Source organism: Littorina saxatilis, linkage group LG17, assembly GCF_037325665.1.
Source record: "Littorina saxatilis isolate snail1 linkage group LG17, US_GU_Lsax_2.0, whole genome shotgun sequence".
In the NCBI taxonomy this organism is placed as follows: Eukaryota; Metazoa; Mollusca; class Gastropoda; order Littorinimorpha; family Littorinidae; genus Littorina; species Littorina saxatilis.
The window spans coordinates 20,385,015-20,397,514 of NC_090261.1; the positions used below are offsets into that span (position 1 = coordinate 20,385,015).

General features: G+C 41.4%; 2 protein-coding genes across 3 annotated transcripts in view; both read left to right on the top strand.

Moving 5' to 3' along the window:
* Positions 1–2,063, top strand: part of LOC138951882 (calmodulin-like) — a 29,869-nt gene extending 27,806 nt beyond the window's left edge. Inside the window, exon 6 of the mRNA XM_070323443.1 lies at positions 281–2,063. Coding sequence (XP_070179544.1) covers positions 281–306 — 26 coding nt within the window. The 3' untranslated portion in view covers positions 307–2,063. The remainder of the gene's footprint in view (positions 1–280) is intronic.
* Positions 2,064–6,194: 4,131 nt separating this feature from the next.
* Positions 6,195–12,500, top strand: part of LOC138952885 (calmodulin-like) — a 6,445-nt gene continuing 139 nt past the window's right edge. The window contains exons 1-5 of one of the 2 annotated variants that reach the window (XM_070324635.1): positions 6,195–6,466; positions 7,812–7,842; positions 9,264–9,407; positions 10,088–10,330; positions 11,523–12,500. The exon at positions 11,523–12,500 is cut by the window's right edge and continues 139 nt beyond it. In XM_070324635.1, the coding sequence (XP_070180736.1) occupies positions 6,464–6,466; positions 7,812–7,842; positions 9,264–9,407; positions 10,088–10,330; positions 11,523–11,566 (465 nt within the window). In that variant the 5' untranslated portion in view covers positions 6,195–6,463 and the 3' untranslated portion in view covers positions 11,567–12,500. Of the gene's footprint in view, positions 6,467–7,775; positions 7,843–9,263; positions 9,408–10,087; positions 10,331–11,522 lie in introns of those variants that run through there. The other variant, XM_070324634.1, reaches the window with a different exon arrangement.

The window sequence follows — 12,500 nt, forward strand, 5'->3', positions numbered from 1 at the left end:
AAGTGTAAATGTAAAATTTGTTAGATAAGTCAAAAGCCTTCAGTCTATAGCTAGTTACCTCAGCAGGATCTGATTCTCCCTAGCATTATAGCTAACATAGACCTTGAATAACATGTCTGCAGTTGGCATACATATAGGTGACTTTGTTGTTTCTGCTACAACTTGTGTCCTAGAGTCTCTTCTGTCACTTGGTTAAAAAAGTTACTTTACTTTCACATGTCTGCAAAATGAATTTTTGTTTTACCATTTCTATTGCAATTTTGTGGTGTTCTCTTTCCAGAATTTGTTAAAATGATGACGTCATGATCAGCCGTTATTACCAGTGATAGCGCTATAATCGTGGACAGAAAGTGGTGGTGCAATCCGGCCAAATAATCCAGTTGTCCAGGAAGGGTTTACTTTATTACTACCTGAGGACCAGCAGGCATGTGTTTGTGTGTGTGTGTGTGTGTGTGTGTGTGTGCGTGTGTGTGTGTGTGTGTGTGTGTGTTTGTTTGTGTGTGTGTCAGTGTGTGTGTATGTGTGTGTGTGTCTGTGTGTGTTTGTGTATGTGTGTGTGTGTGTGTGTGTGTGTGTGTGTGTGTGTGGACTGGGTGGCCGAGTGGTAACGCACTTGCGCTCGGAAGCGAGAGGTTGCGAGTTCGACCCTGGGTCAGGGCGTTAGCAATTTTCTCCCCGGCCCCCCTTTCCTAACCTGGGTGGTGGGTTCAAGTGCTAGTCTTTCGGATGAGACGAAAAACCGAGGTCCCTTCGTGTACACTACATTGGGGTGTGCACGTTAAAGATCCCACGATTGACAAAAGGGTCTTTCCTGGCAAAATTGTATAGGCATAGATAAAAAATGTCCACCAAAATACCCGTGTGACTTGGAATAATAGGCCGTGTAAAGTAGGATATGCGCCGAAATGGCTGCGATCTGCTGGTCGATGTGAATGCGTGATGTATTGTGTACAAAATTCCATCTCACACGGCATAAATAGATCCCTGCGCCTTGAGTCCGAGTCTGGAGATACGCGCGCGATATAAGACTTCATATAATAATAATGTGTGTGTGCGTGTGTGTCTGTGTGTGTGTGTTTGTCTGTCTGTCTGTCTGTCTGTCTCGGCGCGCGAGTGTGTGCGGTCGGATCTTCTTCTTCTTCTTCTGCGTTCGTGGGCTGAAACTCCCACGTACACACGTGTTTGTTTTTTTCACGAGTGGAATTTTACGTGTATGACCGTTTTTTACTCCGCCATTTAGGCAGCCATACGCCGTTTTCGGAGGAAGCATGCTGGGTATTTTTCGTGTTTCTATAACCAACCGAACTCTGACATGGATTACATTATCCTTTTCGTGCTCACTTGGTCTTGTGCTTGCGTGTACACACGGGGGTGTTCGGACACCGAGGAGAGTCTGCACACAAAGTTGACTCTGAGAAATAAATCTCTTGTCGAACGTGGGGACGAACTCACGCTGACAGCGGCCAACTGGATACAAATCCAGCGCGCTACCGACTGAGCTACATCCCCGCCCTCGGATCAATAGCATACACAACACTGAAAACAGTTCTGCACGGGTTTTTCTTTACCTTCTTCGCTTTTGCACTTATTAAGCAGTAGAACAGGATTAAAAACAACCCACATAAAAAAAAACATCCAATTACTTGAACATGCAATAAAAAGCAATGGGCAATGCACATATTTCTTTCGTTTATAAGTTGCTGTGTTTTCGTCTCTGAGCTCCCGTCTATAAACTTTGTGTGTTGTGCTATGAAACTTAACAAAGAATTGTTGAAGTATTCAAGAATGCACTGAATAGATCATTATGTTCGTTGCATGTATTATACTCTTTCTATGAATAGCTTTGTACATGTACAAGTCTCAAGACACAGGTCCCTATCATGCAATATTATCAGACGGAAACTCTTTAACTATTGAACAATGCGTTGAAAAGATTATTTCAATCTACCAATCTACCAATGACTCGTCTTTATAATCTGCTCTGTTCCATGCTCTATATGTCTTGCAATATGACCAGAATGACAATAATTTAAAAATGGAATAAAAAGAATGTGTAATACATATACTCGTATTTCTTGTCTGTACAGGTTGGTTGAATATATGTCAGAATGCGCTTGTCTGTGTTGCTCTCGCTAGATCTCGCAAAGTTTGATTGTACTTTGCTTAAGGCCCAAAGGGCTTTTAAAGCTTACGTAAAGACAAATCACACACACACACACACACCACGACTCACACACACACACACACACACACACACACACATATGCATACCCGCTCGAAGGGAGATGACCCGGATCGGCGATTATGCTCAGTAACGCAACAGTCATGAAGAAACAGATTTTTTTTCAATTCAGTTTTAGAATCACCGTGCGCTAACTTTTCATTTATAACAGTCTGCATGATTCCTTTTTATATTTAGTCAAGTTTTGACTAAATATTTTAACATCGAGGGGGAATCGAAACGAGGGTCGTGGTGTATGTGCGTGTGTGTGTGTGTCTGTGTGTGTGTGTGTGTGTGTGTAGAGCGATTCAGACTAAACTACTGGACCGATCTTTATGAAATTTGACATGAGAGTTCCTGGGTATGAAATCCCCATACGTTTTTTTCATTTTTTGGATAAATGTCTTTGATGACGTCATATCCGGCTTTTCGTGAAAGTTGAGGCGGCACTGTCACGCCCTCATTTTTCAACCAAATTGGTTGAAATTTTGGTCAAGTAATCTTCGACGAAGCCCGGACTTCGGTATTGCATTTCAGCTTGGTGGCTTAAAAATTAATTAATGACTTTGGTCATTAAAAATCTGAAAATTGTTAAAAAAAAAAAAATAATTATAAAACGATCCAAATTTACGTTTATCTTATTCTCCATCATTTGCTGATTCCAAAAACATATAAATATGTTATATTCGGATTAAAAACAAGCTCTGAAAATTAAATATATAAAAACTATTATCAAAATTAAATTGTCGAAATCAATTTAAAAACACTTTCATCTTATTCCTTGTCGGTTCCTGATTCCAAAAACATATAGATATGATATGTTTGGATTAAAAACACGCTCAGAAAGTTAAAACAAAGAGAGGTACAGAAAAGCGTGCTATGAAGCACAGCGCAATCGCTACTGCGCCGGGGTGTTGCAGGTAGCTCTGTTTCCTCCTTGGGGATGAAGCTACCAGAGGAAGGGATTGTGTTGGAGGTGCGGGTAGAGGGGTAGCCCTCCCGGTGCTCCCCCTTGGACCTCCCTAGTCTAGGACCCTGGGTCTTCGCGAGGTGGCCATTGTGGCGTAATCCCTCCGGACTAGCATAACGTTTCCCTATCCCAAGACCGACCGTGCGTGGTCTATGACCACATCCTCTACGAGGTGACCCTATCAACTAGGCAGCGAAAGCCCCTAGGCGAAACACGGCGGATCTAGAGGAGAGAACCTCGATAAAAAATTTGAGCTGCCATGAAGACGGAGCATGTCGGCTGAGGACAGCGGGCAGACCTTCTGTGCCGACACCCATCTACAGGAGAAAACCAGGCAAGCACGCATCAAACCCAACATGGCCATACTACCCCGCTCTTCTCGTCAATTTCACTGCCTTTGCCATGAGCGGTGGACTGACGATGCTACGAGCATACGGTCTTGCTGAAAAATGGCATTGCGTTCAGTTTCATTCTGTGAGTTCGACAGCTACTTGACTAAATATTGTATTTTCGCCTTACGCGACTTGTTTTCTTTAACTAACCTACAAGGGGGTCATTAACGTTCTCACAGGAAATGTTCCTTTTAGGGACATGAGTTGATGATACGCTAAAACATTGAAGAAACCATCTTTTATCAGGTCATGTCATTTAAAATGGACGATTCGGGTTTTCGGTTGCTGAATTATAACAATAAAGAAAAATATGAGCTTCGGAATTCCTAGCCTCTCCTATCGTTCTATGGTGTTTCGCAGTGTACGTAAAAGCCGCCTGGGTAGATGTGTGATACTTTACTTAAAGGCACAATAAGCCTCCCGTAAACCATCACAGAGCTCCCCGAGCGTCTACATATAGTACAAGCATACTTCCATTTGAACGCTCACCGAACGGGAACATCCTGGCTGCTTTCTGTCGAGCGTGAGAAATTTTCAAAGAATTTATTTTCGTGGACTTGGTCCTCTACAACAATGGCGCCTCGTTTTGGTGCTGGACGGCTGTTATGAATATTCAATACCGGAAATCACGCCCGGACAGTAAGCCTCCCGTAAACCATCACAGATACTGTCAGGCTTTTACACACAGTACAAACACCCTTCCATTTGAACGCTCACCAAACGGGAACATCCTAGGTGCCCTACGTAAAGAGCGAGCAATTTTTAAAGAATTAATTTTGCAGATTGTCTCGAACACTTTTTGGACCCATCCTGAACTCAGGTCAAACATGAGTTACTTCCCTTCTATCGATGTAAACTGGTGATAGCCGTGAATCGATGATTATAAAAATGTTTTTGGACCGTGGTGCGTTTTTGCGCTAGACCTAACTTTTAAAATCTAAATAATAAATTGACAGCTTGTTACACAAACATTCTTTATTCATAAAAGAATTCTTTTTTCATCAAGACAAGATCAGTACAATTCGAAGTTGTGAAAGTTTGAAAAAAGAAAAGCCCGGAAGCAGGGTCACGCAAGGGTCGTAGCAGACGACGGTTTATGCATATCGCCGTTCCTCTCAACAGTCAAAAGCCATCGCTAGAGTTCTTGTGAACCACAGCCGTTTGTTTCGTGCATAAAAACGTGCTATTGTAAATAAGCTCACATCGAGTCGCATTCAAATGACTAACTGACGACTACATTGTGAAAAAGGGAAACTGGATCACACGGGTTCACGATGGCTCAGGGGTAAGATAAACCACGCAAAAATAAATTCTTTGAAAATTGTTCGCTCTTTACGGAGGGCACCTAGGATGTTCTCAATCGGTGAGTGTTTAAATGAAAGGGTGTTTGTACTGTGTGTAAAAGCCTGACCGTATCTGTGATGGTTTACGGGAGGCTTACTGTGCCTTTAATTGTTTTACAATAGTGTACACAGGAAGGAATGTATATATTTAATACCAAGGAGGGCAGCAAGTGTACCCTTTTTCCCAGCTGTGTGTCGCACTGCGTCAAGGTTGAGCCAATCAAATGGCTTAGTGAGACTCAACGACCAATACCAATGCCGTCGAGTGTAACACACGCATCTGAGAGCTGATAGGATGAAAATATGCGGTGATTTTTCCAATTTGAGCATGCCGTGTGTCTTTGTGTCTGTCGTCTTAACACGTCAATCATGTCGTCTAGACATCTCTTTTATATCGTCTGAATACCTCTTTCATGTAGTCTGAACATATCTTAAATGTCATCTGAACATGTCACGTTTAACGTCTGTACACCTCTTTCATGTTGTCTGGACACCTCTGTTAAGTCGTCCGAAATGTTATTTACCGTGGAATTTCCGCCCCTGTCCCATTCGTTGCCGGGACTGTGCATGCCACAAATAAAGCGATCTCGAAAATAAGCGACAGGCAAGTACTTTGTGCCCTGTCCTGCAAGCAATTTGAAGCCGTCAATTCCTTTCATTTCTAAGTACAATTGAACCTGTCTACGCAAGGGACCAGCAACTTGGAAAGTGGCCCTTTAAGAAAGGCGAATTATATAGGGAAGAAAATCGTAGGGCCGGTTTCTTATTTGGGGTGGTAAAAATGGGAAAGTGGTCGTTATCAACGGGTGGTCGATATTAGCAGGTGGTCGTTATTAAGAGGTGGTCACAAAGGCAGGCTCAACTGTATGATTCGCAAAAGCCTGTCACACTGGGAACATTTCAAGTATTTGAAACTAAGAGAGTTAGCTTAGAAGTCGACCACGTCGACTGTTCATGCTTTTAACTCTTAGTGGACAATAAAAGACCGCTTTAACTTAAGTGGATTCTGCGAGTGTAATTCAAATCAGTACACACATGTGTAAAGCTCTACGCGTTACGCGCAAACAAGTGTTAAGACCGACTCGTTAAAGACTTCCCAGACAAAAGAGTTCCACGCCATATCTCTAGAGTTACCTGCCCCTCTTGCGGCGAGGTCTTTGACTGTCAATGCCAACTGGAGTCGAATGGAAGCCGTTTTTTCTTTGATTCACGCTTCAATTCCAGCACACACTCTTATTATGCGAGGGCACAATTGGCCTCAATATATAGATCGTGCCGCTACGAAGCCTTTTTTTCTAGGCCCCAATAAAAGAAAAATGTGCAATGAAGAACAGTATTTGTGTGTGTGCGTGTGTTATTTATTCAATCGTGTTCTTGCAAGAATTGTGAAGGTGTAAGAAAGACGAAGAAAAAAAATCCAGTCGACACATGTATTGAAGACTGGATTAATTTTATACTGCCCTTGTGGTGTACGAGGTGGAATAACGTTGGCCTAGTCTTCAAGTTGGTTTCTTGGTTTTCCTATATCATACTCATTATGGTGAGTGCGATCCTTTCCTGCTCTAGACCGTTTATCAATGTAATCTTTGATTTCATTATGTAACAAGAAGATTACAAGCTCAACACGTTCAGTGGGTATATAATTATACGTCACACGAAGAGGATTTCGGTCTTTCGTGTAGCCATGTTCTGAGGTATCAAGGTGTTGCCAGACTTTTTCTAACTTTTTGAAAGTCGCTGCCTTTTTGTGTGTGTCGTGAATGTGTTCTCTTTTATGTTTTTCCAATTTGTGTAAAATAACATAAAAATTGTTAGCTTGGCTTAATGTTTTTGGCATATTTGTTGTTTGCTATGGATTGGAAACAAATATAAACATCGGGTGTGTCAAGGCTTCAAAGAACTTTCTTCTGACCTGTTAATCTCAGGACTGGTTTAATGTATACAGTATTTCACTCATGGAACAGTCTCGAGCAGTCCTTAACTACTCGCTTTTAACATGTGATATAACAGATTCGTCACATACACATCAGAAGCAAAGTAAATTTACAATTGTCTCTACAGATACTTAGTGTCTAGGTTAAATAAAATCTATATTTTGAAAAGGAAAAACAAAAACAAATGATTCAAACATTGCAAACCGGAGATCATTTAAATCAAATATCGTTCTTGTGTAATTTAAGCGTTCTTTTCGTCTGCGAGTTGTAAGCTGTCATTACAACATACCTGGGTCAAGGTCAACCTGAAACAAACTGGTCAAATCTGGGGGTAGGGGGGACAAGATTGTCTCAGCGGGAATCCAGTCGACAGGTAATTTCCAATACTGTACCTGTTGGAACCAACATGAAAAGACCAGTCACGAAATCAGTTTCTGCTCTGACCTGCCGGTATAGATCTTAGCACTGTATCAATTGACGTATTTTCATACTTGGTGAGTCAAAGTGGTCGTCTATTGTCAGAACCAGGATTCGTTCTTGTAAATACGTACCGATATGGGAAATTGCTGGCGTGATCGCTGACTCTAAAGACTAAGGCTGGTGCAGTCTATGGGTAGACTTAAGGAAAAGTGGGTTTTTTTTAAATTTAAACATATCAAAGAAAAGATTGCAATCACTAATTTTGTGAAAAAACAACTGGCAAAATAACTGTAAAGCGTGTGCTTATGACTGTCTGGCTTTGCCAGAACACGTTTAACTTCCTCAGTAACGCAAAGAAAGTTTCAAAAAGCAACCAAATTTCGGGATCGGCGACTCGCCAGTACTAGTATACACACGGAAAAAGCCTATTTGGCCATCAATGTCATTTCTAACTCGTACTTCGCAACAAAACACAAAAATTATTATACCTTGTTTGCGTGCTATATAACCATGATGTGTATCCTTTTGCAGGCAGACACACTCACTGAAGAACAGGTTGCAGGTCAGTAGCTTTTTGTACGCTGAGTTCGATATTAGATGTGAAAAAGGGTAAACAATCCCAGAAGAGCAGAGAATGGCACATAGACAGACAGACAGACATCTTTAAATACATGAGGATAGAGATTTTAGGCAGAAAGAAAGAGAGAGAGACAGCCAGGCAGCCACACAGCCAGACATAATAACTAAGACACACATACACACGGAATGTTAGTAGAATGTCAAAAACATTCACCTTTTCTTTAAATCCTTTCTCCTATTTCTGATATCCTTGATACGTTGCATAAACAGCTACACTGGAAAAGCTTCGTAAATGAAAAACCATATTATATTGTATGCTTTTTATATTTAGTCAAGTTTTGACTAAATATTTTAACATCGAGGTGGAATCGAAACGAGGGTCGTGGTGTATGTGCGTGTGTCTGTGTGTCTGTGTGTGTGTGTGTAGAGCGATTCAGACTAAACTACTGGACCGATCTTTATGAAATTTGACATGAGAGTTCCTGGGTATGAAATCCCCATACGTTTTTTTCATTTTTTTGATAAATGTCTTTGATGACGTCATATCCGGCTTTTCGTGAAAGTTGAGGCGGCACTGTCACGCCCTCATTTTTCAACCAAATTGGTTCAAATTTTGGTCAAGTAATCTTCGACGAAGCCCGGACTTCGGTATTGCATTTCAGCTTGGTGGCTTAAAAATTAATTAATGACTTTGGTCATTAAAAATCGGAAAATTGTAAAAAAAAAAAAAATGTATAAAACGATCCAAATTTACGTTTATCTTATTCTCCATCATTTGCTGATTCCAAAAACATATAAATATGTTATATTCGGATTAAAAACAAGCTCTGAAAATTAAATATATAAAAATTATTATCAAAATTAAATTGTCGAAATCAATTTAAAAACACTTTCATCTTATTCCTTGTCGGTTCCTGATTCCAAAAACATATAGATATGATATGTTTGGATTAAAAACACGCTCAGAAAGTTAAAACAAAGAGAGGTACAGAAAAGCGTGCTATCCTTCTTAGCGCAACTACTACCCCGCTCTTCTTGTCAATTTCACTGCCTTTGCCATGAGCGGTGGACTGACGATGCTACGAGTATACGGTCTTGCTGAAAAATGGCATTGCGTTCAGTTTCATTCTGTGAGTTCGACAGCTACTTGACTAAATATTGTATTTTCGCCTTACGCGACTTGTTATCTACTAAGCTCTCCTTGCTGCCAATGGTATTGCTGATGATATTGCTGGTGATATTGCCGACGATATTGCGGGTGATTTTGCAGGTGATATTTATGATGATATTGCTGATGATATTGCTGGTGATATTGCTGATGATATCACTGATGATATTGCTGGTGATATTGCTGATGATATCACTGATGATATTGCTGATGATATTGCTGATGGTATCGTTCAGAGTTCCAAGAGGCCTTCTCGCTGTTCGACAAAGATGGCGACGGCAGCATCACAACAAAAGAGTTGGGCACCGTCATGAGATCGCTAGGACAGAACCCCACAGAATCAGAGTTACAAGACATGATCAACGAGGTGGATGCTGATGGTACGTCTGTGTGTGGGAGAGAGAGAGAGAGAGAGAGAGAGAGAGAGAGAGAGAGAGAGAGAGAGAGAGAGAGAGAGAGAGGTAGTGTGTGTGTGTGTGTGTGTGTGTGTGTGTGTGTGTGTGTGTGTGTGTGATGTGGTCGCAGGAACAGAACCTCACAGTGCCCAATCGAGTTATATGACATGATAAACGAGGGCGAAGCTATTTTGTTTATTGACATTTCATACCTTTTGGAGGGACATTATTTTACATTTCGATCGAAGCTTTTCGTCGTGGAATCAAACAGTGTGCGTAAACAAACCAGCGTGGGCTCACCTGATGCCTAAAGAAACGGACCGTTTGGCGACTCGAGAACCATAGGAAAGTGGACGTTGGCATTCCAATCTAATAAAATGTTGTCTTGATTAGTCGTCCTCGCAAAAGAGTAAAATATTAGCGGAAAATTCTGATCAAATGAGAGGATGCAGCTTTAAAGTAAAAGGGCAAATGAAATTAACAACAACTGAAGGCTTTTGAGATACAAGTAGGAAGAGAGGTGTTTGAGCCTAGATTCGGAATTGCAGTCTCAATGTTAAGAACTATAAATCTATTTATCAACTCTATGATACGTTTTCCTTTTCTGAAACATGATCTTGTATTGCCTTATTGCGTAACCAAACTTTAAACAACGCCTCTCACAGGAAACGGAAACATCGACTTCCCAGAATTCCTGGCCATGATGGCGAAGAAGATGAAGGAAGCAGACAGTGATGACGAGATCCGCGAGGCCTTCAAGGTGTTCGATAAGGACGGCAACGGCTTCATCAGCGCCGCCGAGCTGCGTCACGTGATGACCAACCTGGGCGAGAAGCTGACGGACGAGGAGGTGGACGAGATGATCCGAGAGGCCGACATTGATGGCGACGGTCAGATTAATTATGAAGGTGGGAGGATTGGCGTACGTTGTTGGTGTTATTTTAAAACTGTAGTTTTTGGTGTTGCGAAGATTGTTCTGGGTAACTTTCACGTATACCGTACTTCCCAGACAACCCTGTAACAATGTTTGTGTTTGTATGTGTTGATTTGCAAGAAACCAGTCTAGATTTAAGGGCTATGTCCGGCCAGGAATAACAGCTGGTTCTTTTGTATGGCTCGGTACGTAAGTGTTAGTTAGAGTGTCCGGGAGAATGAGGAACATATGAGCTTGCGGCTATCATTCTTTATTGAGGATGAAAGTCGCTTGTGAATCCCAATGCTTGTTATTCTCTCGGGTGCCAGGAGGTTGGTTCCGAGTAACTCTCACTACACTCTTGTTGCACAGTCCTGCCGTATGCATTTAGAGCGCTTAATTCCCTTTGTTCTCACATCTTAGTAACAGCCTTGTGTTCTGAGCGCCTCTTTCTCTATTAATTTTTTACTTTCATTTCTGTAGAGGATTCTTCTTGGGACATCCATATTTTTCAGGGATGTTGATAGGATTAATATTCTTTGGCAAATTTGTCAAAATGGGCATAGAAGTGTCGGCAATTTTGAAGCAGTTCTTGACTTCTCTTTATTCCACTACGTATTTTAGCTAGTGTGTGTGTGTGTGTGTGTGTGTGTGTGTGTGTGTGTGTGTGTGTGTGTGTGTGTGTGTGTGTGTGTGTGTGTGTGTGTGTGTGTCCCTGCTGTTTTTTTTGTCAACATAGTATTGTCCGTATACTTACACGACATGACAGTGAAAGCTCATTGTCATATTCTAAAAGTCAGGTAGCCTAACTTGTGGAAAATATCGCTCTCCTTTGAGCGTTAAAAGGTTCCTGTGGAGAACAGAACCGCGGCACAGGGTCCACATGCTGTCACAAAGATGGTTTTGAGTCGTGGGTTCGTGCAAGAGTTCAGTCCCTTGGCCAGGAGCTACGTTGGGCTACAGACGCGCGAAGACATGGTCAAACCAGATCAATGTTTAACGTTCCACTGTTATCGGCAGAGGTACTTGTTGCCCCACCAAGTAAATGCCTCTTTCTCATCCCAAACTGGTAGCTGATAAGAGATTTAGCAGATTCTTTGCTAGAACGTAAGTCCATATTCTAGCAAACAATTAACATGAGGCTCATTGTAATTGACTGAATGTTGTTTTGTTGTTGTTGTGTGCAGAGTTCGTGACGATGATGGCAGGAGGAGGTCCAGGAGGCAAGTAGCCAAAGCCATCGCCGCCACTAGCTTCAGCATTTCACATCATCCACTACTCCCCCACTCCCCATAACACTCTCCCTATATACGCATGAAGGAGCATAATTATGTGATCGAACATGTACTGTACAGAACACACAATAAAGCGCAGATGGACTCAAGCACACAAGCAGTAACCTGAACACATACTCAGAGACTAGTTCTGACATACATACATACATACAAACGGCAGACACGCATACACAGACCAACTCACACACACACACACACACACACACACACACACACACACACACACACACACACACACACACACACACACACACACACACACACACACACACACACACACACACACACACACACATACACGCATGAAAGTTCACACGTTCGCATGCACGCACCAACCCACTCACACGCACGCACAAACATACATACAGACAGACAGACACACACACACACACACACACACTCACACACACACACGTACATTAGACCAATTTCGCTCCATAGACAGTATTAAATCAAATTTGTTTAAATGTATACATGTGCAAAACATTTAACTGTATAATTTATAATAGTTGATGACTTAGTTTAACGTTTTATCAGAACAACGATTAGCAAAGACGTCACAGTGTTTAAGTTGTTTTGTTGTTTTACAAAACTGTAATCTGTTAACTTTTCTTGTAATCATCTTCTGTTTTGAAAAAAAAGGTTTAAGAACAGGCTATTTCATGACATGCTGCTATAAAACTAAATTCAATACAACCTTATTTATCTTTGCCAAGAGATACTGAAATACAATAAACAAATAAGATCTTCTGTTTCCAAGCTATTGTTTGACCCAAAGTTTGGTGGCGCAGTATATACTTTACAGTAAACACGCAAAAAAATTGGACTTTACTTTTGGTATTCTTAATTGCAGCAAGCTAGTCATATAGT